Consider the following 22,843-nt stretch of genomic DNA (forward strand, 5'->3'; position numbering starts at 1 on the left):
CACGAAGACCTACGCCTTCTCAACTTGCCCATGTATATGAGTCACGTAGACAAGCGGATTGATTTCCAGGAAGCACAAGCATGGCGTCCGCAATACAGGGCGGCTGTGGCTAAGTGCCACGCTTCCCAACGGCGCGTCCGGAGCAGCTGCCGCTAGCCCCTGGGCTCCCCTAACGACGCGGGGGCACACGCGACGCTGTCCAGGAAAAAAGTAGGTCGCTACGTTCGGCTAAGACAAGAACAGCAATTGACGCTCCTGTACGGCCGCCGTTTGATCGAGACCACCGGAGCGAAGGAGACACATAGCAGCGCGGCAGGCCTCAGTGACCACATGAATGCTTACCTTAATAGCTGCAGCCGAAGGTGGAAAGATTGCCCTCATATAACATACGGAGTTACGTGGTCGTCGGCGCAAGCGTTGTTTAAATTTTCTGCAGTCTCGTACGACTGCTGGTTTTGAACAAAATTCCGGGACCGATAGCCGTCTTCTGCAAGTTATAGGCGCGCAGGCAGCAGTCTGGCATGGTCCCCGCGGTTCGACGGTCTTTGCTAGCGAAGACGCTGCAAGAAAGTGTTGTACCCTTAACCCGCTGTGGTTGTTTCGCCGACGGGTCAAAAGACGACGCAAACTACGTAGTAGTGCGCCTTCATCAAACGCAACGTGTCCACATCACCGATGGGGCAAAGGCTTTGCTGTTTTGGCAGGTAAGAACGTTGATTCGTGGGTAGGGTAGACAAAGTAATGGAAAGAGGTGCTCGTTATGGCATATATGACGGAAGCCAACAGTGACCGAAAGCAAGAAGCATGGGCGATGTATTTTTTTAATTTTTAATGTGCAGTTTTTCGTCAATGGGAGATTAATAAAAGCAGAGAAAAAAACATAAGAGGGTTCTCGCCCAGCTTCCGCCCTCACTGTTCAACCATGTTTCTACTGGCACTTGCGGTAATACAAGACGCAGTACGTCAGCCGCTATGGACGATGGTGGCACGGGTGAACACTCTCAATGTTCGCTTACACAACACATCTATATCCCTGAAAGCAGAAGATTGGACAGCCGTCGCCGTAGCCCCATTGGTAGATCACCGGACGCGAAATTAGGTAGTCATGGGTTCGGATCCCACCGGTGGCATATGGTTGTTTGTTCTTCTGCTTTTATTAATTGCACATTGATGAAAAACTGCAAATTAAAAAAAAAGACATCCCCTATGCTGCTTGGTTTCGGTGACTGTTGGCTTCCGTCGCCTAGGCATGGTAGAGACAGAACGAGAAAGAGAGAAAGCACTTCATTTGGCAACTTTGTTCTAGTCGCCAAAAATTTGGACACTTTGTTCTAGCTTGTTCCACCAGCGACAGTTGATCTTCAAACTGGTAGGAGGCCAACCACGCAGTCCAGGAGGATGGGGTTGGTAAGGAAAGGAAGGGGGGGGGGGGAATATGCCTACTGGGCATGTGAAGAGGTAATACTCTAGTTATGCGCAAAGTTCAGAGCAGTTAGGGCAGGCTGGGGCAGCTTGTAGGCGATATAGGTAGTAGAGCGGGCGAGGATGTGTTCCGGAGCATACAGAGAGATGGGGGGTGTAAAGCGGTTGAAGCTGGGTGGGGGCAAGGCAGTTATTGGTGGGCCTCACTGACGGTGTCAATGCAGCTGTTTATGCTGTGTTTGCACTAAAAGTTTTATCCCACGTCGGTGGGAAAGGCCAGGTGATTGCAGGTGCCGGGTGCGTGACGTCGTTGGCGAGCCGGTGGAGCAGCTCACTTCCTGAAATTTCAGCGTGTCGTTAAGTGAAACGTGATGGAACACCGCAGTACGGACGTAGACGTGGACGCTGATGTGCCCCTTGAAGCAAATATTGCTGCTTAAAGTAGGTGCGTAAGAATCTGGCGACGACCATTTCATACACGAGCGGTCGGTGACGAAGTCGGCCGTTCCCTTTCGCGCTTTTGTTTGCGTTGCTGTCTTATCCGTGAAAGCTGTGTTAGAAACGGTTCTCCGCGTTTAACTCTCTGAATGGAAGGCTACACTAGGCTGAGAAGTCCGCGCTCCTTTGTTCTTTGCCATGTTTCCAGCGCGGTTTAAAAGACAAGCGCTGGAAACGTCAGAACTGCGGCGTGATTAGACGCGCCTAAGGGTGGTGAACGCCTCGATAGTTGTCTGTGCGTCGTTTGGTGAACTTCCGCCGCGGCGACAGCACTCACACCCACAGTGCCAAACAAGATGAGTTAGTGCATGCAAGTCTCCCTCTTTGGAAGCCGTGATGTGACATGGCCGGGGGGGGGGGGGGGGGGGGGGGGTATACTGATAATCATGATCCCCATTCACGTGTCCTCTGCAAGGCAAATTCCTCTCTCCGAAAGATTTACAATAAGCCTTGCTCAGCGCCAGTTGAGGCCACCTTTATCGCCGCACACACCCTAATCTCATTCGCCCACCTGACTCTCTGCTGGACCTTGCTCCGGTTGCCTCCTCTTGGAGTCCACTCCGTTTACAGTAACAGGCTGCCTCAATATTCCATTCACACTGGAGGTAGTGCGCACGTGCTTTGCGCTAGCGGTATTCCGCTGGACGGGTCAATGACAGTCGCTATATCGGGGCTCTGTGTTTACCCTAAAGCACAGAGTGCGCGAGCGAAGGACTGCGGAGCAATGCAGTTGCCGTCCGACCGCGCGGGTGCTGACTGTCAGAAGACACCACGCATGCGCAGCCGCATAATAGCGCATGGACCGCGCTTGGAGCCTGCTGTGACTGGCACCTGGACCCGCACACACAAACCTGCGCAGCGAGGGCAAGCAGCAGCGCAAGCGCTGAATCTGCCAGCTCGGCAAAACTTTATCCCTGCTGTCCAGTTCTCGTTTCCAGCAGTGGTGACGTCAATAATCTTGCCGAATTTATTGTTCAAATACCGCTCGCCTTGAGCAAAACAGCGCTTGCAGACAAAGGACCAGAAGGAGAAGGAACACAATGCGCAGCGCAGTTGTGTGTCCTTCTTGTTCTGGTCCTTTGTCTGCAAGCGCTGTTTTTCTCAAGGTGTACCTCAACTAACTCGCCCAGCAACACACCATACCGCTCGCGCCTGAGTCGTGCGGTGAAATATCCTGTGTTGTAGTTTATGTTGTTGAGGTGATCGCTGGCGCTCTTGACCACCTGGGAAAAGTGAAGCAACTCATTTTTAGCACGTGAATACCGTGAAAGCAAGGGAGGTAGTCTGGTTTCTAAGTGTTAGGCCTACTCCTAGAGTGTCTTGTCCATACTTAGAGGGACAGCTGGGGGCGCTGCACTTAATCCATCAAGGGCAGGTCGGGAAGATGAGGTTTCGTATTTGGCTTGGCTAGCGTAGGGCCGAAAGCGTGGATTCACTCATGACAGTACAACTTTTTCCGAGGAAAACATCAATAGAATGCTTTTTGCTAATTTCCACACGAGCCTAATACCGAACAATGATATTTGCTAATACTGCTAAGTTATAAACGCTCTACCAAGAGAATTTAATCTGTACAGGGCAGTGAGAATGGCGGAAAATGGCCATTTAGGACAAATAATGACTCAAGCTGCCACTTACAGTCGCCACTTTTGCCAATTAATGCGCACACCATAGGAATTGTGACAGTATCCGTGACGTCATAGATTCGTCTGGCGGGGCGTCATCATATGGTCGACACCGAGTTGAGCTTTCCTGGTTTTAGAGGGCGGGCTCTAAGGAATGTGATGTGATTATGAACTCTGAATCACATTCTTAAAGAAAATGGCACATCGTTTCGAAGTTGATCCACCCTCAAATGTTCCAAAAAGACCAGTTAAATTTTCAGGCGAAAGCCTTTAATGGCTCATACTGCCGTCCGTTAGCAGAGGGGGTAACACCTTTCGCAGCGTGTTAACTCGTGTTAACTCGGGAACTGAACAAGATATGAGAAAAAGAATAGTTGCGTAAAATAGAGGAGGAAAAAATGAGCTTATAAGCCAAGTTCGATGACTGTAGAATAATTAGTTAATTTCTAATAGGTAAAAATGTCAAAACTGCATCGAAATAGTGCGCACGTCGATATAGCCACGGGAACGGTGTGACGTCCAATCCATCGGAAGTCGTCACGGCATAGTGAAAATTGGCACAGAATGGTCGGAAAAACGTCAAATTTGTGTCAAATTAGATGGAAAAATGTGTAATTAAGCGTAATTAAAACTTAAGATCCCCGAAAGATGCGTAATTTGCGTATCAATGTAGCCACGCGAACGGTGTGACGTCACATACATCGGAAGTCGTCACGGCATAGTGTCCTCGGCTTTCGCCTCTCAACACCTTAGTTTCCAAAGTGTCCTCGCAAATTTTGGAAGCAGGCCTACCCCAGGAAATTGATTAATGTAGATTAGTGGGGATTAGTGGGTGGTTTGAGGTGGAAGAGTGGGTCGGGTTAGTATCATCATCATCATCAACCTGACTACACCCACTGCAGGGCAAAGACCTCTCCCATGTCTCTCCAATTAACCCTGTCCTTTGTCAGTTGCCGCCACTGTATCCCCGCAAACTTCTTAATCTCATCCGCCCACCTAACTTTCTGCCGTCCCCTGCTACGTTTGCTTTCTCTTGGAATCCACTCCGTAACCCTTAAGGACCGGCGGTTATCTTGCCTTCGCATTACATGCCCTGCCCAAGCCCATTTCTTCCTCTTGATTTCAACTAAGATGTCATTGACCCGCGTTTGTTCCCTCTCCCACTCCGCCCGCTTTCGATCTCTTAACGTTACACCTCTCATTTTCCTTTCCATAGCTCGCTGCGTTGTCCTTGAATTAAGCTGAACCCTCTTTGTTAGCCTCCACGTTTCTGCCCCATAGGTGAGTACCGGTAGGATACAGCTGTTGTATACTTTTCTCTTCACGGATATTGGTAAGCTACCATTCATGATCTGAGAGAACCTGCCATATGCGCTCCACCCCATCCTTATTCTTCTAGTTATTTCCCTCTCATGATCCGGATCTGCGGTCACTACCTGCCCTAAGTAGACATATTCTCTTACTACTTCCAGCACCTCGCTACCAATGGCGAACTGCTCATGTATCATATCATGTGGTAATCCAATGGAAGGTACTCGACCATCGCAGTACTGAAATTTTTCAAATTTAACGGTGTTGATGACGCCACGACGCTCTCGCACAATCATGGAATTTCGTCAGAGAAAAAGCCGGTGGTTTTTGCGAGACGACAACCTAAGTGCTCTAGTATTAAAATCCCCGGAGTTGCCCTTTAAGAAACTAGCATATACGGTGGAGCCATGCACTTTTCCCTCCAGGTATGTCTGAGAAAAGCTGGTTAAGCTTGCGTCGGAAGTCCAACTGCCTGCAGAAATCAGAAACAAATTGCATTGACTTGCCGGATTAAATATTAATTTGCCAAGGTTTTCGGGTCTCAAAAGCAGGCAATGGAGTGTAAAAGAAAAAAAAAAGCCCATAAACTGGTAAGACTGCGCAGTGCAAAAAGAGCACAGAGAACTCGCTAGTGATCCTAATGAAGACCTAGAGTCACAACGATGCAAAGGAGATCTGGTACTGCTTCAAACTACGATAAGTAATTATGGTGTTTCTCAGTGCGCACAATTCCGAACTTCTATTTGGCAGTTGGAGGTTTTTCGGTGGCTACACAGTAGAAGACCAACTTATGCTATACTCCCTGAATTCAGTCCCATCTGCCAGGCACCCGAGAGGCTTACATTTATACCGTAGTTCCATGTACTGATGCTTGACGGAGACACAACAGAATCTGCTTGCTGGGCGGGGCTCATAACATGGCAACGCGCACCGTTTCTTCGATAAATTAGTTGGAGATTTATTAGTTTCAAAGTTCGAGCTTCCTATTTCTTTCGTGGCGACTTTGTCGTACAGCGCTCTGGCATTTCATAAATATAACTCAACTCACTGGTCTAACAAACGCAGCAATTCTGTCGAAGTAAATTCGGAAATCAAGAAAAACAGAACAAAGCAGGAGATGCTCGTACCACGGTATACATACGCTACCATGCGAGCCCTCATTTCTGTAGAGTTCTTTTTCCCGTGTAATTTGAGAACGCAGAAACAGCGCCCAACTTAAAAAAGAAAACGCGGTAATTCTGTTCGAGTAAGCTCTAAAAATAAAAGAGAACAGAGTAGGAAAGACTTCGACATAGTTGTACTTCCGTGAATTGTCGTTTTCTGCTAAGTTCTTTTTCTAGTTTAATTTTACAGCACAGGCATGGCGCGTAGATGGAACTTTTCGCAAGTCGCCGAAGACCTCCACCTCCCGCCAAATCAGGAACCGCAGCGTCGCCCTGCTCCGACCTAGCTGCCAAAGCACTGCCTTGCGCTAGTGATAAACCCGGGGCGGAATGCGGGCGACCGCTCCATTATTAATGCCCAGCAGGGGACGTCCAATATTCATCCGGCGCGCCATGCCGCCGGCGGAGGGCGCGTCGGGTCATATGCGGCTGTCGGCGGACGAAAGCTGATGGCTGAGGGGCCGGGAGCACAGATCTATTTTTCAAAATCTCAACTTGCGCTTCTTCCGTGTGTGCGTAAATCCTTTTTCACGAGCGGCTGGCCTTGTTGGCGGCTGCCTTTTCGCGTGAGTTATACAGGGGATCCCTGTGAGGCCAAGAATGTTTGGAGGCCCGCTCAACGCCGACGCCGCTGGCGCGGTCGTGATGCCCTGCACCTCGAAAGTGCGCTTGCTGACTCTCGTCACAGAACTGGATGAGAAGGAGGCCTATATAGACGCTGAGTTTTCACTGAGTATGTTTAGTCATTTCGGTAAAACTGTGAGTTTAGTCAGCCTCTGACTAACTTCTGAAACTAGTCTCCAGATGTATTGCTATTTACGCACAGCGGGAACTGTGCAGAAGCAAACGCGGCATTGACGACAGCAACGGCAGTACACTCACAGAAACAAAGAATCCGATCCAGGATCCCATGGCGCTGCCCAGGGCGTGTGTCGACTGCAAGGAGGAAGGTACGAGACAGCAGATGAGAATGCTCGTGAGGAACGCACCAAAACTTGCAGAGTTTACTGTGCGGTCGCCCATGTCCACATTCGTGGAAACGCAACGGTGCATTTCTTTTTCGGCCTGCGGCTCATACTCACAGATCACTGATCAACTGAAGCTTTACATTGCATTGCCTATACCTGTGCTATGTGTGTTTCTCTATTAGCGCTGTGTTCTCCACTGCATCAGAAATATTCCGTTAATACTAGAGGGCTCATTTCGGAGTTATGCTTCTGTACACACAGAATGCAGATTACCCTTTATGAGACGGTGGTATTGCCCACTCTATAATGGAGGCAGGATATGCTTTGCAAGTAGCAGTATAAAACTTTATTCAGCAAAATGGGACGGGGTTTAGGGGTTGGGGTCTTGAGCTGCAGGTGCAGTTCCTAGCTACAGGATCCCATTGGTTCTTGTTGTCTCCTCGGCCCGCTCAACCAGCGCAAGCTGATCTTGCGGGTCGGAGCTGGACAAAAGCTCCTCCCACTGCTCGACTGACGGGTTTGTAATTTTGGGCTCTATCGGGCTCGCCCGACATAAGTCTCGCTGCAGATTTATGCCCTAACAATACTTATGATTGGCATCTGGAGCAGATTGTCACCTCAAAAACCAAGAAATGATTCGATAACAATGAGGCTACATGTGGGAGTTTCTGCGGTTATTAATTGGAGGAGAAAATAACGGGGACAAGAGTGCGAGCGAAACTAATAAACTACGTTAGTAGGCGCAATACCTTTGTTCTAAGGCTTACAATCTATTCCCATTTGGTAATCGCCTGAACTCCGCTGCCGCGTGAAAATATACTTTGGAATCTGCTAATATTTGCAACAGTAAGTAGTCCGTATTGCCAGGTATGGAAGTTAACTCCTGGACTTGTGCAGCGTATCCACAGTGAAGTTCCATTCCAGGAGTTTTCTTTCTTTCGGAGATATCTAGCAGCAATATTTGGTGACAAGAGAATCATGATGGGTTTTCAGAGAATTTTAGGAACGAAAATTTTCTCTTTTTTTCCCCAAATTGCTGGATATCTAAAGTGCTGCAACGAAAGAGGGCCCGAAGTAGAGAATTTTTCGGTGAAGGAACGGAACGTCACTGCATATCCTGCCACTGTTAAAAGCCATGGAAGACGACAAGGTGACCCGCATTAAGGCTATTATATATTTATTGTGCACGGTGCTCGTGAGTCGGCTGACTGGGCGCTGAAATTTGGTCGTGTGTTATTGAGTAGCATATATTTAACAGAACCCACGTTTAATTTCTTCTCTCTCGAGGGATCCCCAATAAGACGCCCGCAGAAGGGAGTAAAACTTTAATGTTCATTTCGTCATTAATCTCAGTGAGAAAAAGCAAGGCGGCTCGTGAAAAGCAGCGCGTGCTTGTCGTCATACAAAAATTGTGGCCTCTAGGTTGCTGGGGTTGTTAGCAGGATGCAGGGATTGTACCAAATGTGAAACTGCTGTCCCCAGTAACGCGGCTCAATACCATAACTTTTCTCACGAGATAAGTACAGTAGAATCAGTTACCGGCTGAAGGTGGAGTATTTTAACGCCGTGTGCACTGTGCTCAGATGCGTCTAGTAAGGCGACTTTTACATGCGGTCACTCGGGCGAAGACGCAGAAGGCACAATAGAAGATGCGAAGGCGCTTGCTACAAATCGCGATAACCACAGTCGTCTTTAAGGTCGGGTCCTTTCTAATATGACCACCGAAGGTGCCTGCGGTGACACTGCGGGGCCTCGACAGCAGACACGCTAGTTTTCAGGGCAGTCACATGCACCGTTTACGCTCTCAAGACAAAATCGGGCGCCCCGTCAGCTTCCCGTGTTTGATAACGTTTCCACAGTTTAATGCAGGTTAATGTGTGAACAAATGAAACAAAAACGGCGTACCGAAGCGAACACAGCGGCGAGCACCTGCATGACGGCGATGACAAAAATGTACACGATGTTGAAGAAGCACCACACGATCCACGGCAATAACCAGCGGTGGTTGGCCTGCGAAAGAACAGGAACAAACAAATCAAAGGCGATTAAATGGATTGATGCGGATAAAATGGGACAGCATTGTCCTTTCACTTTCTTATCCATTCCATTTCTGATTATATTCCAATTCGGCGTCAGTGGTCTTTCACTCCCCGATCAATTTCAGTTTTGATTCTTTTCCAATTGAGACTACGTAGCTACGCGAAATTTGTGGCACTTTTAGCTCGCGGCGCAGTGGTGAAGTGATGCCCCTCTGCACTGGCAGCTGTCTGTTCCGAACAGAGCCACCGGTGAGGCTCGTGAGACACAGGTTGCTTTTCCCGAGCAATGCGAGAAGGGATAGCTCCAGCAAGCCTCATTTCTGCACAGATAGTTCTCCGGGAGGCTGCATATTTCGCACGTAGGCCTGCTGTTGTCCGAGTCACGCTCTACTTCGTCCTTTTCATTTCTGCTGCATCATTCTTCATCGGGCCTCTTCTCCCCTACGAGTGCAGAAGAGGAGGGCGACGGCTGAAAGGTGGCAAGTGGAGAGAGGGAAATCCCCCTAAACACCACCAGGCAGGCGGGGGCTTCACACCGACTCCGACGGACACTTTTTTCCCAACTGAGGCCTCTCGCACAGAATAAAAAAGAAAAAAATTCATCAACATACCTAAATCCCTCATCAACGATTTCTTATTCTTCGGTCAAGCACACTGCAAAGCTCTTGTCAAATTTAGCCAAAAATGTTTCACTGAGCAAAGAAGCAATGCAGGAGCCGATGAAAACACTGTTTTTTGCACGTATAAACCGTCATTACAATGAATAAATGCAGACGAAAGATGCACCTTAATTAAAGACACAAAATTTCCTATGGAAACCTCGACAGAATTTTGAAACCTCCCCGCACCCTAACACTTAATTAGGTCTTTAACGCCTTCCAAAAGTTGCAGCTTGGTGACATGTGACCTGGCCTCTACTATAAAGACGAAAGTCTCCACAACGAAGGAAAAAACGTTCTAAATACATAGGCGCCGCGTCTGCCTACACAATCAGATTTCACAGGAGCAGATTAGAGCACGTATGTCCGATGCTTAACTACCACCCGGAAGCACCAGCTAACAACAAATATATCAGCTTCGGTTGCCGTTTATGCGTCCTGAAAACTTTTGTCCCGACACTAGAAACAACTAGAAGAATAAGATTCAGGTAGAGCGCATATGGCAGGTTCTCTCAGATCATGAATGGCAGTTTACCAATATCCCTCAAGAGAAAAGTATGCAACAGGTGTATCTTACCGGTACTCACCTATGGGGCAGAAACGTGGAGGCTAACAAAGAGAGTTCAGCTTAAGTTAAGGACAGCGCAGCGTGGTATGGAAAGAAAAATGATAGGTGTAACGTTAAGAGATAGGAAGCGGGTGGAGTGGGTGAGGGAACAAACGCGGGTTAAATGACATCATAGTGGAAATTCAGAGAATGAAATGGGCTTGGGCAGGGCATGTAATGCGAAGGCAAGATAACCGCTGGTCCTTAAGGGTAACGGAGTGGATTCCAGGAGAAGGCAAGCGTAGCAGGGGGCGGCAGAAAGTTAGGTGGGCGGATGAGATTAAGAATTTTGCGGGGATTCAGTGGCCGGAACTGGCGAAGGACAGGGTTAGAGAGACATAGGAGAGGCCTTTGCCCTGCAGTGGGAGTAGTCAGGCTGATGATGATGATGATGACAATGCTGGTGGGAAAATTGACTATATCATTGTACAGCTTTTTTTCAAATCATTTCACGAAGCTAAACCGGAAAAGCGCGTGACCAGAAAGTGGCAGTTCTATGTAACTTCTTTCGGGCAGCCACGAATTGCTTCTAGAATAACTGTGACGTGTATCAGTCAACGCTCTGTTTAGCCTTACGTAATTAACAGCCCGGAAAGCGGTCTCTAGTATTCATAAAGAAGAGAAAATGGTTGACTAACCACTGGAAAAATATAAGACATAAACCAAGACTACCTCCGTGGCCCGCCAAAAAAGCTTGGTTGGGCACGTCCGCACCTAGGAGGGACACCGATCAAATAATGGAAACACATTCCATGCATTCCATACTCCAATTTGCTAACCAAGAAAACATTGCAAATTCATGGCATGCCAAAATAATGAACATTCAGTCCTTGAAATTTTTGCATCAGTCTTACTCGGCCAGTAAGGACTCACAGTCGCAATAGAATTCGAGAGGCACATCACAGTAAGGGTCATCCACTTCGAGAAGCATGAACACGCGAGAGGTGTGGCGGCACTCCTTGGATGGCCATTGCGTCCGACATGGACGGGGGTCAAAGCAAGCGGCGAAGGCGCAGATGAACCCAGAGCTGGTGCTTGTCGCCTGCAACTTCTGCCTGATGCACGCATGCAACGGACGAACTAACGCTCTTCAGAGTGCAGCCATGCCACTGGGTGTTTAAGTTAGGGAATTGACTACCTTGTACATGGGTGGTTTGTGGTCCAGGGTATGTTAGAGAAAGAGCTCGAGTGCCGTTCAATCTGAATTCGGTTCTCAACCTTCTTTACACGAGGTGCGTAGGGAAATAACATACGGCATATTTAAATGGCAGCTAATAACCGCTCCAATGTCAACATGTTCAATAGGGTTCCAACCAGCTAAAAAAGACGAACACACGACCGAGAATAGCACACGATTAAGTCTGAACAGTTCTCTCCTGTGCTATTCTGTATAGTGTTTGCGCACTTTTTGGCTGGTTGTAAACCTTTTGAATATGCATTGCACAATGGAGCCACCATTCAGCATTGCTACAATGTTAACAGCAGGGAAATACGAACATTGCTAGGGAGACGTCGAAAAGCTTTCAATAAGTAAAGCCGAAAGTTGGCAAAGTTGGATAACGTTAGCGCTGGAGGTAGCGCTTGTCTGCGTCGTTTCCTTTCCGTCCCTCGTGTTCCTTGTGCGCTATTTTTACAATGTCAAAAAGCTTTCCACTAGTGTATCGGAAGCGTAGTGGCATGCGTAGGCGTGATGTCCGATGCACGCTTTCTGCATTTTCGTAAAGATACTGAGACATGCCGCGTGCCTGATGACTACCTAAAATATCGCTACGGCTGTAACGTCACGACCGAGGTTTTCTAGCCTGTTCAACAGGGTAGGGACATACGGCCAGCAGGAAATACAGGAGCCGCTAGACCGGGTCGAACGGCCCAAACCACTTCAACTTCTTCTCCATTCCTTCCTCTTTCTCGCCCTTTGTGGGTCTTCTGTGAATCCGTAACAATATCTCTCATCACACTCTGCAGCCGTTTCGCCAGCACCTTCATAAGAATTCTATCATAGACTTTCGTTCTTCACTCTAGCCCACTTAATTAACCTCCCGACCCGCCGCGGTGGCTCAGTGGTTACGGCGCTCGACTGCTGGCCCGAAAGACGCGGGTTCGATTCCAGCCGCGGCGGTCGAACTTCGATGAAGGCGAAATTCTAGAGGCCCGTGTGCTGTGCGATGTGAGTTCACGTTAAAGAACTCCAGGTGGTCCCAATTTCCGGAGCCCTTCACTATGGCGTCCCTCATAGCCTGAGTTGCTTTGGAACTTTAAACACCAATAAATCAATAAACCAACCAATTAACCTCCCTACGTTGCAGGGTAGCCGACCGGTCATTGCTTGGGTAACCATCCTGCCTCTGCTTTGGTCCATGTCTAACATTCTTGGAGAAAAATTTTGAATATTAGAAAATTGTAAGGTGCTGGTATAGGAATATTGAAGGTAATGATCCATTCTTCCGATATGTAGCAAAATCTTTCTTTTACAGTGTTGCCATGGTTCGCATAGAGCAGTTAATATTGCCCAATAGGGAACGCTTTTGACGACAGAAAAAACGTTAATAGCCAAAAAATGCAAGCCTGCCGTAGGGAGATCTGCAGATATATTTATTTTGTGAAATCTAACAATATATGAAAAAATTGCGCTCATACACTCTCTCCCATTCAAAAATGCTTTTGTCCAGAATTGTTGGGTATGTCTCTGTTTCTACAACCAACACTATAATCAGACGCTAATCGGTCTGATGTAACTTACCTTACCTTTACTGTGTGATCTGCATTAAAATGAGCAAAATGTGAGGCAGCAAAAAAAAAATAAAAATAAAACTGAGGACGGTTTCGATTGTTGTAGCGCGAATATACTCTGAGCTGCCTCCAAACCGTCCACTTCCACGCTCCTCTCCGCTGTCTTCCTTCTCGTTGGAGGCAGTGCGACGTGTGACAGCCGTTAGAGTGGGAGAAGTTGTGGGGAAGTTAAGGGGCAAGTTGGGAGGCTCTTCCTTCAACGTGACAATGACGGCCTTGTTATCGCTGAACTGGGTGCTTAAGTGGTCTACGCGGATAGAAGGGGGTGGCCAAAAGTTCGTGTGGCAGTGCGCCTCCTGGGTTACCACAGCCATCGGCAGTGGCTCCGGGTAACTGACTCCCATCTCTGCCGACGTGCACGCCAGAGATCGGCTACCATCTGCTTGGTTTTGCCTATACTTTGGCAGCCATATATGTAGGAGGGATGGCTTGGTTTGTTTTGGTTTATTGGGGTTTAACGTCCCAAAGCGACTGAGGCTATGAGAGAGGCCGTAGTGAAGGGCTCCGGAAATTTCGACCACCGGGTGTTCTTTAACGTGCACTGACATCGCACAGTACACGGGCCTCCAGAATTTCGCCTTCCTCGAAATTCAGCCGCCGCGGCAGGGTTCGAACCCGCGTCTTTCGGGTCAGCAGCCGAGCACCATAACCACTGAGCCACCGCGGCGGGACGTAGGAGTGATGGATCTGGAAGCTCACCCTCTTACAGGGAGACGAAACAGGACGTGGAGGTGACGTGACGTTTACATCGCAGTCCCGTGACCACAGAACGTTCAAGTTATATGTTACACCAACATTCGGCATCGCTTAATGATTATTTTACAGCAGCGCGTAGCAGCTGCATTGTGAAGTAATGATGGAGGAGCTTGACACCAATAGCTTTGTCGAAAACCTTCATTAAAAGGGGGCTAGTCTTGCACTCTCGTTTTATAAAAAGCAGAAGGCAATCCAACAGCTCCTGGCCACTTAGCAGGGTTACGGTACTTTGGTGTTAGAGAGTTCCGAAACTGAAAGTGGTTATTTCCTACTTCGTCTTGTGCCATCATAATTTTTTATCATTAGGGGTGAGTACCCTAAATATGTCTGTGTTGAAAGACTTATGGCAAAGCGTTTACATAAATATTACAAAATTGCATTTTCTATGACCTCCGTGCCTCTGGCAACTGAGTCTTAAGGTATTTTTCACTAATTGTGAATTTAACCTTCCAAGACATTCGAGAATCATGGCCGCACCCATTTGTTTGAATATGTTCTAAATATTGACCAATGCATGAACACCAGAACCTGTCAGACTCGGCCTTCCCGTGGAGCTGCGTTCGCGTTGAAATGCAGCAGCAAGAACAGAACTTTGCCCCTCCTCAGTATTGCGAGGCTAGTCGATAACAAGTGTAATCTGGCGAGCAGACTACTATGATCGGATAAAGGAAGTTTACAGTGAAGCTCCGGCCACATTCATGACAGTCACGCTCTGTTCCTTTGGGAGGAAGAAACATTCCGTTGTTTTCCCATAGGACCACATTAACCGAAACGCGGATGCATGGCAGCATTAGCGAGAGTGTTTTGATGTCTCCTATGCATCGACTATGTCGACAATGTCGCGCGTCACGAAGAAGCGGCATTATTGTAACACTTTTGCATACAACGCCTTTTCTGCCTCCCGGCTTTCACTGGTTGATGACCAAGAAAGTGAATACGAAAGCTTGAGGACAGGTTCGGTTGTCGATGCTGTTCGCCGACAAAACGGAACCGCGATCACAGGACGTTCATGCGATATTAAATCAGTGATAACAAGGTAACTGGATGATTACCGGGAAGAAAGAAGCTGTCTTGAGTGAAATGGTTCGAATAGATTACCACGGTCGCGGTTACCATTTTTTTCCAGTGCTCAGTATTTAATCAATAACGTTTCCCCGGTTCCGAATGGAAACAGCAAAATGGCACTGTAAAGACGAAAAGGCACACAAAATGGAGCGCAGCTCAACTCTTTCGACGTTCACTTTTTCGTTTTTTGTACTTCGCGGGACAGTTTCACGATGAGTCAACTACATAAACGACGTTTTAAGCACACGAGTAACAGGCAACTGAGGCGCGTTACGAAGCTGGGACTGAATAGGCGGTTTCTCGCGTAGGCCGCTAGGTGGCAAGCAGTGATCGGGAGTTGTAGGGCGCCTGGATGCCATTGAGGCACTCTAGTGAGTTGCAAATAGGGTCGGCTGGCTGGCAGAGAGATAGACGTGTATGCTTACCTTTATTACGCCGATGAGAAGGATGATGGAGAAGAAAATTTCTATGCAGCTTTCCGTTATCATGGCTATCGCGACGTAGTGGGGATCTGAAATGACCCAGGAACAAGAGGCGTGAGGCACTGAACACTGCCGCAACATTTACGAGGATTCTAAACGCAAATTTTTGCATTTGCAAGGTTTAGGCGTAAACTTTCGAGTTGCAGGTAAGGTGAGTTTACTTGGGATTACTCTGAAAGGTCGTTTGATAATTTCGTGTCTATTTTTTAATCAAATGCCGTCAGTGATGTTCTGTGGGAGTTCTTTTCTAAGCTGACGAGGCAATACATTGCGCAATTTTCCCCCGAGGTTTGCTAAAACTGGAAAAGAAAAAAGACACGCCGGATTAGCAGCGAAATTAATAATCTCAAGCGGGGGATTAAAAAAAGTGTTCTCGAGATGTAAATGTCCAGAACATGATACGCCTTCATTACATGAGGAAAGAATTGAATGGTCTTAGTAAGAAATCAAAGGATATATTCTTTAACATAACAGAAAAGAATTTCCGTTGTGGAGCACCTGGTAAGTTTCGGAGGTACGCAAACCCTACAAATAAACAGCATAAAGCTGAGGATGAAAGAATCACCCAAGAACGCATTAAAAATTTCAGCTTAATTTTTCTTCCCTTTCCAACAGAGAAGAAGGGGTACTTCTATATTTTTAGCACTCCTCCGATCGCCATTCAGCGTCAGACCTCGTGGACAATGAGGAAGGAGTTCTGAACTTTCTTCGAATTAAAACTAAGCAATACGCCGTTATCGACGGCATCCCGAATGAGTTTTTATGTAGATATGCCCAGTAGACCGCTAAATACTTCCTTCCCTTCCTATATATTTCCGTATTTCCTGCAGCCTGGAAAGAAGCGAAATTAATTTCAGTTCACAAAAGCGAGAACACACTAGACATAGGTAACTACGGGCCCATTTCTCTTACAAGAACCTGCTACAAACTGCTTTCAGAGATATAAACATTTCAGAAATTACCTTGCCTTTAAACTTAAAACTTGTTATCGCCAGCACAACATCGTTTTCGTAAGGGCTTGTCCACAATAACACAGCATGTTCAAATCGTTCATTCGTCATCTTTTTCAAACAATGAATAACCGAGGACAGACTTAATTTTTTAGACTTTGCCAAAGTGCTTGATAATGTATCCGTTCCTAACTCTTAATAAAAACTGAAGCTATTTATAAATGCAATTATTTCTAAGTGGTTTACATCATACCTTAACTCTTGTGGGCAATATGTCCAGATAAATAAAAGTAAGCCCAATCCAAGCCGGTTTGGTCACGAGTACCCGAGGGCAGAGTATTGATGCTTTTATTTCAGATTTTTATTAAAAATTTCTTCACTGATATCACAGTAAAGATTCAGTCTTTAAGTGACCAGTTAGACCTTAGCACTATAGGCACTTTGCTCTTGGTAAAGTGCGATGAGGCAAAAGCCATTTCCGCCTGTGTTGCTGCTCCTGTTGTTGAAAGTGAGGAACATTACAGACGTGTCTCGGTGCCAATTCTAGCGCCGTGACAACTAGTCTGTAATGCACAGGCCGGACAGAATCGACGTTGGAGTCGGAGCGGCGGTCGGCGCTCCATATATGGACTGTCGTGATGCTTCATAGGCGACGTCACGCGCATGGTCAGTACATTTCCGGTTACGACATATTACGACGTTGATGAGGTCATCAGTTCTTGTTAATAATTGTCATTAAATTTTACTTTTAATTAATTAATCATATTTAATTAATTCCGGGTTACGACATACTACACAATGCCGATGCCTAATCAGTCTTTATTAATTATTTTTAGTCATTATTTTAATTCACTTTAATTAGTTTTATGGTTTATAAGGTTTAAAGTCCCAAAGCGACTCAGGTTATAAGGGAAGCTGTAGGGAAGGGCTCCGGAAATAATTTCAGTTAATTAATTTTGAGCTACGACGTGCTAGCCATGTTAATGACGTCATCACTTTTTAATTTACTGACAGCTAAGGTTTGAAGTTTATTTTTACCACAAAACAAAAATTGATACATGAGATGTGGTAGGGAAGGTGGGAAAAAAGCTACACATTAGTAGCTTGACTAGCCCCACCTCCCAATAACTGACAGCGGACGCTTTGACAAAGGTGAGTAGCACAGACTAACGCAACAAATATCACGACTGCGAAGCTAGCTTGCAAACAGCAGACATCAAATGCAAACAACTCTATTACACAAGGAATTGGAATAAACAGCAAAGTATTAGCAAGCATTATACAAAAAGTGAATACAAGTCAAGTTTAGAAAGTGCGCGCAATTTCTCTGTTGTGAGGAGGTATTTATTTAAAATCTGTGGAATGCTAGACTGAACCATCTGAAATCCATAACCATAAATCCATAAACAAACAAACAAACAAACAAACAAACAAACAAACAAACAAACAAACAAACAAACAAACAAACAAACAAAGAGACAAACAAACAAGCAAAATGCTTTTCGCGATTCCGAAGGGGTTTACCAAGCGGGGCCGAAAAGCCACAGGTATAGAGTGTTTGATTTTCGTATTGAAATATGTGCGCTGTCCTAGCATCCCCTAACCTGTAGGCGAGCAAAAATCATCTCGGCGCCGTTCACAAACGGTATGTGGCATACTTTGTGCAGCGCTCTCATTTTCTTGCTGGGAAGGCACGCCAATAGTGATCGTGTGCACGGCAAGAGCATGCTGTCGTCCTCAGCAGATGCATGCCATTGTCAGCGTATCGTAGACAGATACATCAGAATGTTTAAATACCGGCTGACAAGATTATGGACGTCGAATTCCCGTCCGTGGCTACAGTTAGAAGCGTAAAACTTCCCGAAAATTTGGATGCCAAAAAAAGAAAACGACCGTGAAAGCAAGTTTTTCTCCTAAAATACTGGAAAGTTTGGGAAGATGCTGAAGCTAGAATATGTAGGTAATATATATATACAGATGCGCCTGAAGTTTGTTGGCGGAAAGACTTTTTTGTGGGTTCTTGTTAATATATTTATTACTGTAGCGGCATGCAGCCCACCGTGAATAATAATAACCTCTGAGTTTTTAGAATTTAGAAAACGCTGTTACCCTCAGCGCTGTGGCTGCAACAAATTTTGCTACATCGCACCAAAATACACGCGCTTTCGTAAAGCTTGCAGAAGCAGTCCCTCCAGTACTCTTAACTCGTCGAAACAGCCAAAATTCGTGGGGGCACAGTGCCGAGGGTAAGCGCGTTCTGGAAATTTAAAGAAAGTGAGCTATGATTTAAACACTGCTGAACATGGTTAGAGAGCGAAAGCTGTTGTATATCGGGCAACGAGACGCGGCTTGGCGTCTGTAACGTTGGGTGCGTTCTGGATAACTTCGCTACTCGCCTAATTGGAACATCTGTAAATTACACGCTCAAAATTAATCTGTCTATGAACCCTTCAGTACATAACTCGAAGAGAACCAAAAGTGGTGAAATTAAAAGTTCTGTCGCTCACAGAGCGCTTAGAAGATGCCTTCATAGGTGAGGCACTCCAGGCGTACGGGAAGGTGACTTCGATCTCCAAGGAAAACTAGAAAGTGGAGGACGTGGAACAGTTGAGGAAACTGAGCCGAGATGATGTTCTGTCTCTCGCTAAGGAGTAGGCGTTAGCAACGTCCCACATCTGCTGACTCTGTACGGCATACAGAACCTCGTTTCAATCCCGGGCAGACCACTGCTGTGCCTCCGATGCAACCCTGTTGGCCACATTCGTGGGCATCGCCTTACGCCGCGCTGTGAGGACTGCCACAGTTTCGGCCACACCGCAGAATAGTGCGTCGTGACTTGTGTGGTTAAGCTGCGGCAGCGTGTGCGGCCTCCCGACGACGCTCTACAAGAGGGCGTTATGGACGCCACGGAAGTGCTTGATGCGGTTGGTGACCTTCTAGTCGCTGCTGAGGACGAGTCTTACACAGCTAACACGTCAATTGCTTCCCAGATTGGCTCCAAAGAAAGTGAGGAGAAAGCGGAAAACCATGCAGCGCTGCCTTGTGCAAGACACCGAATCCGGTGCCCGGTGTGGAGCCTGCCACCCACTATAATTCTCCCAGAGGTGCCGCTTTGGTTACTCTAGCCCCCGTGGCCAGTGCTGAGGAACAGCTTGCCGGTCAGACTACGCTGCCTGCAACTGGGACCCTCCCTCCTACAGAAGAGCCTCTTCAAATACGCCGTGCGTCGTGCGCCATCGACTCGCGTCGAAATACACGGGGAAGTACCGACGTGCGCTGTTCCGTAGTCCTGGCGGGGGTCTGGAGGCGACATCACCGTCTCCGGGTCGACAAATGCAACTCTAGTTCACATATGTGTGGTTATGGCGACCTCTGAAGAGCTGGTGTTTTCAAGGCTGAATCTGAGTGGCATTAGGGCCGGCTTGCACGAAACAAATAAGACCGGATTATTTCCAGTCTAATCTTATTCGCGGTCTAAAAGCTCTCTCGGTTTTGAAGAAAGGAAAGCGCATAGATGGTTCACTTTGTCGGTGAGTGCCTCAAATGCGCACGAACGCCGACTAAAACATTGAGTTACCGAACTTTCAGTTCGAGTTCGTGGTGCATTTGAGGTGCCCACTGACAAAATGAACCAGCTATGCGCCTTTCCTTTCTTCAAAACCGAGAGAGCTTTTAGACCGCGAATAAGATTAGACTGGAAATAAGCCGGTCTTATTTGTTTCATGCAAGCCGGCCCTCAGGTCTCACCAGAAACAGGTGCAACTTCGCAGACTTTTCAGCAGCAGGCGGCTTGATTTTGTCGCCGTCCAGGAGACGAAGATTGAGAGTGAGCAGGAGACAGATAGGGCACTAGGGCTCTTCTTCTCTGGTTATAATGTTCTCGTGACGCCTGCTGTTGGTTTGGCGGCGGGTTGGTTTTTGTTTCTGCGCAAGGCTCTTCTTCCTTATTCTGTGTTGTCTTAGTTTACCGACTCCGAAGGGCGGGCAATAAGCTGCGATTTTCTACTCCGCAGGAAACCATGGATACTGATCAATGTTTATGAGTCTAACAGTGCAGCGGAGCGTGTCGATATGCTTAGAGGCATGGCTAACCACCTCGACTGTGATCGGCACGTTGTGCTAATCGGAGACTTTAATTGTGTATGTCGCCTGAATGACCTAGCCGAGCCTAGTGCTCACAGAGGCAGGAGTGGCGAAGTGTTGTATGTTATAGATAACGCAGAACTCATTGATACAGGAGCCTCATTCCATGTAACTAGCCTATTCACGCACGTCCATGGGTGGTCCCAAGCACGCCTGGACAGGATATATGCGTTTTCCTCGCTCGTTTCCCGCCGTCTGTTCTGCGAAACTGTGCAGGTTTCATTTTCAGATCATTGTATGGTGGTTGTTTAGCCCGAGAGAAATTATTGTTCGAAATTTAGGCCACAGTGGAAGTTTGGAAGTTAAATTCTTCGCTTGTAAACGACCAGGAGTTTGCCGTTAGAATACGCTCACAACTGAAGTTATGTTTGATTGGTGCCATGCCATTGTTTGCTGCACGTGAGGCATCTTAACAGGAGGTGCGAGCGGTGGCTATTGAAATTGGGTCTCTTAGGTCTTTTATTGCGAAAGCAATACTACTTGCACTTTCACGCCTTTGCCGTGCCGCGGCGGTGACCACCATTGACCTTCATTTGACCTTGATTGCATTAGATTGGATTAGATTAGATTAGATTGCATTGCACTGGACTGGACTGGATTGAATTGGATTGGATTAGATTAGATTAGATTACATTGTATTGTATTGGAATGGATTGGATTGAATTGTATAACCGATGCATCACCACAAGTCTTACCACAAGCACCACCACCAGCTACACTACCAGCTTAACCATGGCGTAGGTACGGATATTGCTTTCGCAATTACCGGGCTTAACCAAGCTAAGCCACAGCGAATTTTATTTACAGGAAATTTCAGAAGGGGACACTGCACAAGAGTTCGTATAACCTCTATAAGTAGGAATGTGAGACACCATGAATATATTTAGACGAAATTTCTAGTGTAAAGTGCGACCTACAAAAACACGACGCAGAAAGCAACAGGGGTGTCAGAGTTCGATCTCGTACGAATCTTGCTTTGCACTGTGAATATCCTAAGCGACAAGCTCTACTTGACGAATACCGTCACGCTACTGCCAAGCCGATACCTGGAATGATGTCCAATGTCACCCTTGTAACCAGTTCATATCATGTAATCTGTGTTTGTCAACTATTATACGGCGGTGTTCAGGGACGCTCCTGCGGCTCATAATTCGGGCCTACTAGCTAACTTCACAGCTCTTATAACCCCTTTGTCAGATGATGACTGTGCTATTATCAATGGCCCCGTTACGTTGGAAGGAATATAAGATGAAATTGATCAATTATCTCCCTCCAAAACCCGTCGTCCTGATGGCATCTCATGCGAGTATCACAAAGCTTTTAAATCTATGCTGAGCCCAGTCCTCCTCCAGATTTTCGCTTTAAGTTTAGATGTGGAGGTCCTTCCTCAGTGGTTTACTCAGAATCACATAGTCTTAATTCCAAAGAGCACTGACAAAGAAAAGTTTCGCTCAGTGGACGGCTACAGGCCTAACACGTTGGAAAATGTGGACTATAAAATTTTCGCGAAGGTTCTATCAAATCGTCTGCAACACCCATAGTAAATTTCGCAGGTTCTTTATCTTCCTCGCACCAGAGGTGTCCCGCCAGAGACGGTTGGTTTAACTCGAAGACTGAAGCGTTCCTTCGCACCAAGGGTGCCCCGTCATAGACGGTCTCGCGATGAGTTGAGACGCAGGGGTAAGGCGAATACTTGAAGTTTATGTACAACAATTTACATTAGATACAAGTTCAGGCACTAGAGACAAATTAAACAACAATTTACGTTAGATACAAGTTCAGGCACTAGAGACAAATAAACAACAAAGAGATACACAACAGCAAAAAGGTGGAACTGGCTAACACTAGGGGAGGCCCCTACTCGGCATAGCCGAAGATGCATAGCACCTGACCTTAGCCCAGAACCCCGATTCCCGCTCCGGGGCCCGGTTTTAAAGAGCTAGAGGCCCGGCCCACATTTGGTAGCTTCCAATCATGTTGCACTCTTAACATGATTGGCTCTTCAAGGGCATGTCCAGCCCTCGGCTTCTACAAGGTAGACCACCCTTTCTACCACAAAATAAAATAAAAACAAACACAAATATACATTCGTGCCAGCACGTGCGCGAATCGGTACCGCGGGGCGGGGGGACACCCTTATTTCCCGGCGCATTCGCGAGCGGCCGCGTTCCGAGAAAGGAGACGCTTCGCTTTGAGCGCCCCCAGCCGCGTTCCGATGACCCCGCGTACACTACCGATCCCTTACACCCATGTCATTGGGCCTCACCAGGCGTGCGGTTTGAAAAGCCGCCCCATACTAATTAGCAACATACATATTAAGTAAGTAAAACAGCGCTAGACACGGGACAAAGGAAGAACAACCAAG

General features: G+C 47.1%; 1 protein-coding gene across 1 annotated transcript in view; it reads right to left on the reverse strand.

The window, feature by feature from the left end:
* The window catches only part of LOC149360949 (uncharacterized), a 196,994-nt gene that overhangs the window by 8,987 nt on the left and 165,164 nt on the right, over positions 1-22,843 (reverse strand). Inside the window, exons 4-6 of the mRNA XM_089569426.1 lie at positions 15,329-15,414; positions 8,893-8,997; positions 6,902-6,955 (exon numbers count right to left, since the gene is read on the reverse strand). Coding sequence (XP_089425552.1) covers positions 6,902-6,955; positions 8,893-8,997; positions 15,329-15,414 — 245 coding nt within the window. The remainder of the gene's footprint in view (positions 1-6,901; positions 6,956-8,892; positions 8,998-15,328; positions 15,415-22,843) is intronic.

This window comes from Amblyomma mixtum, chromosome 2, assembly GCF_055824585.1.
Source record: "Amblyomma mixtum isolate Tamu chromosome 2, ASM5582458v1, whole genome shotgun sequence".
In the NCBI taxonomy this organism is placed as follows: Eukaryota; Metazoa; Arthropoda; class Arachnida; order Ixodida; family Ixodidae; genus Amblyomma; species Amblyomma mixtum.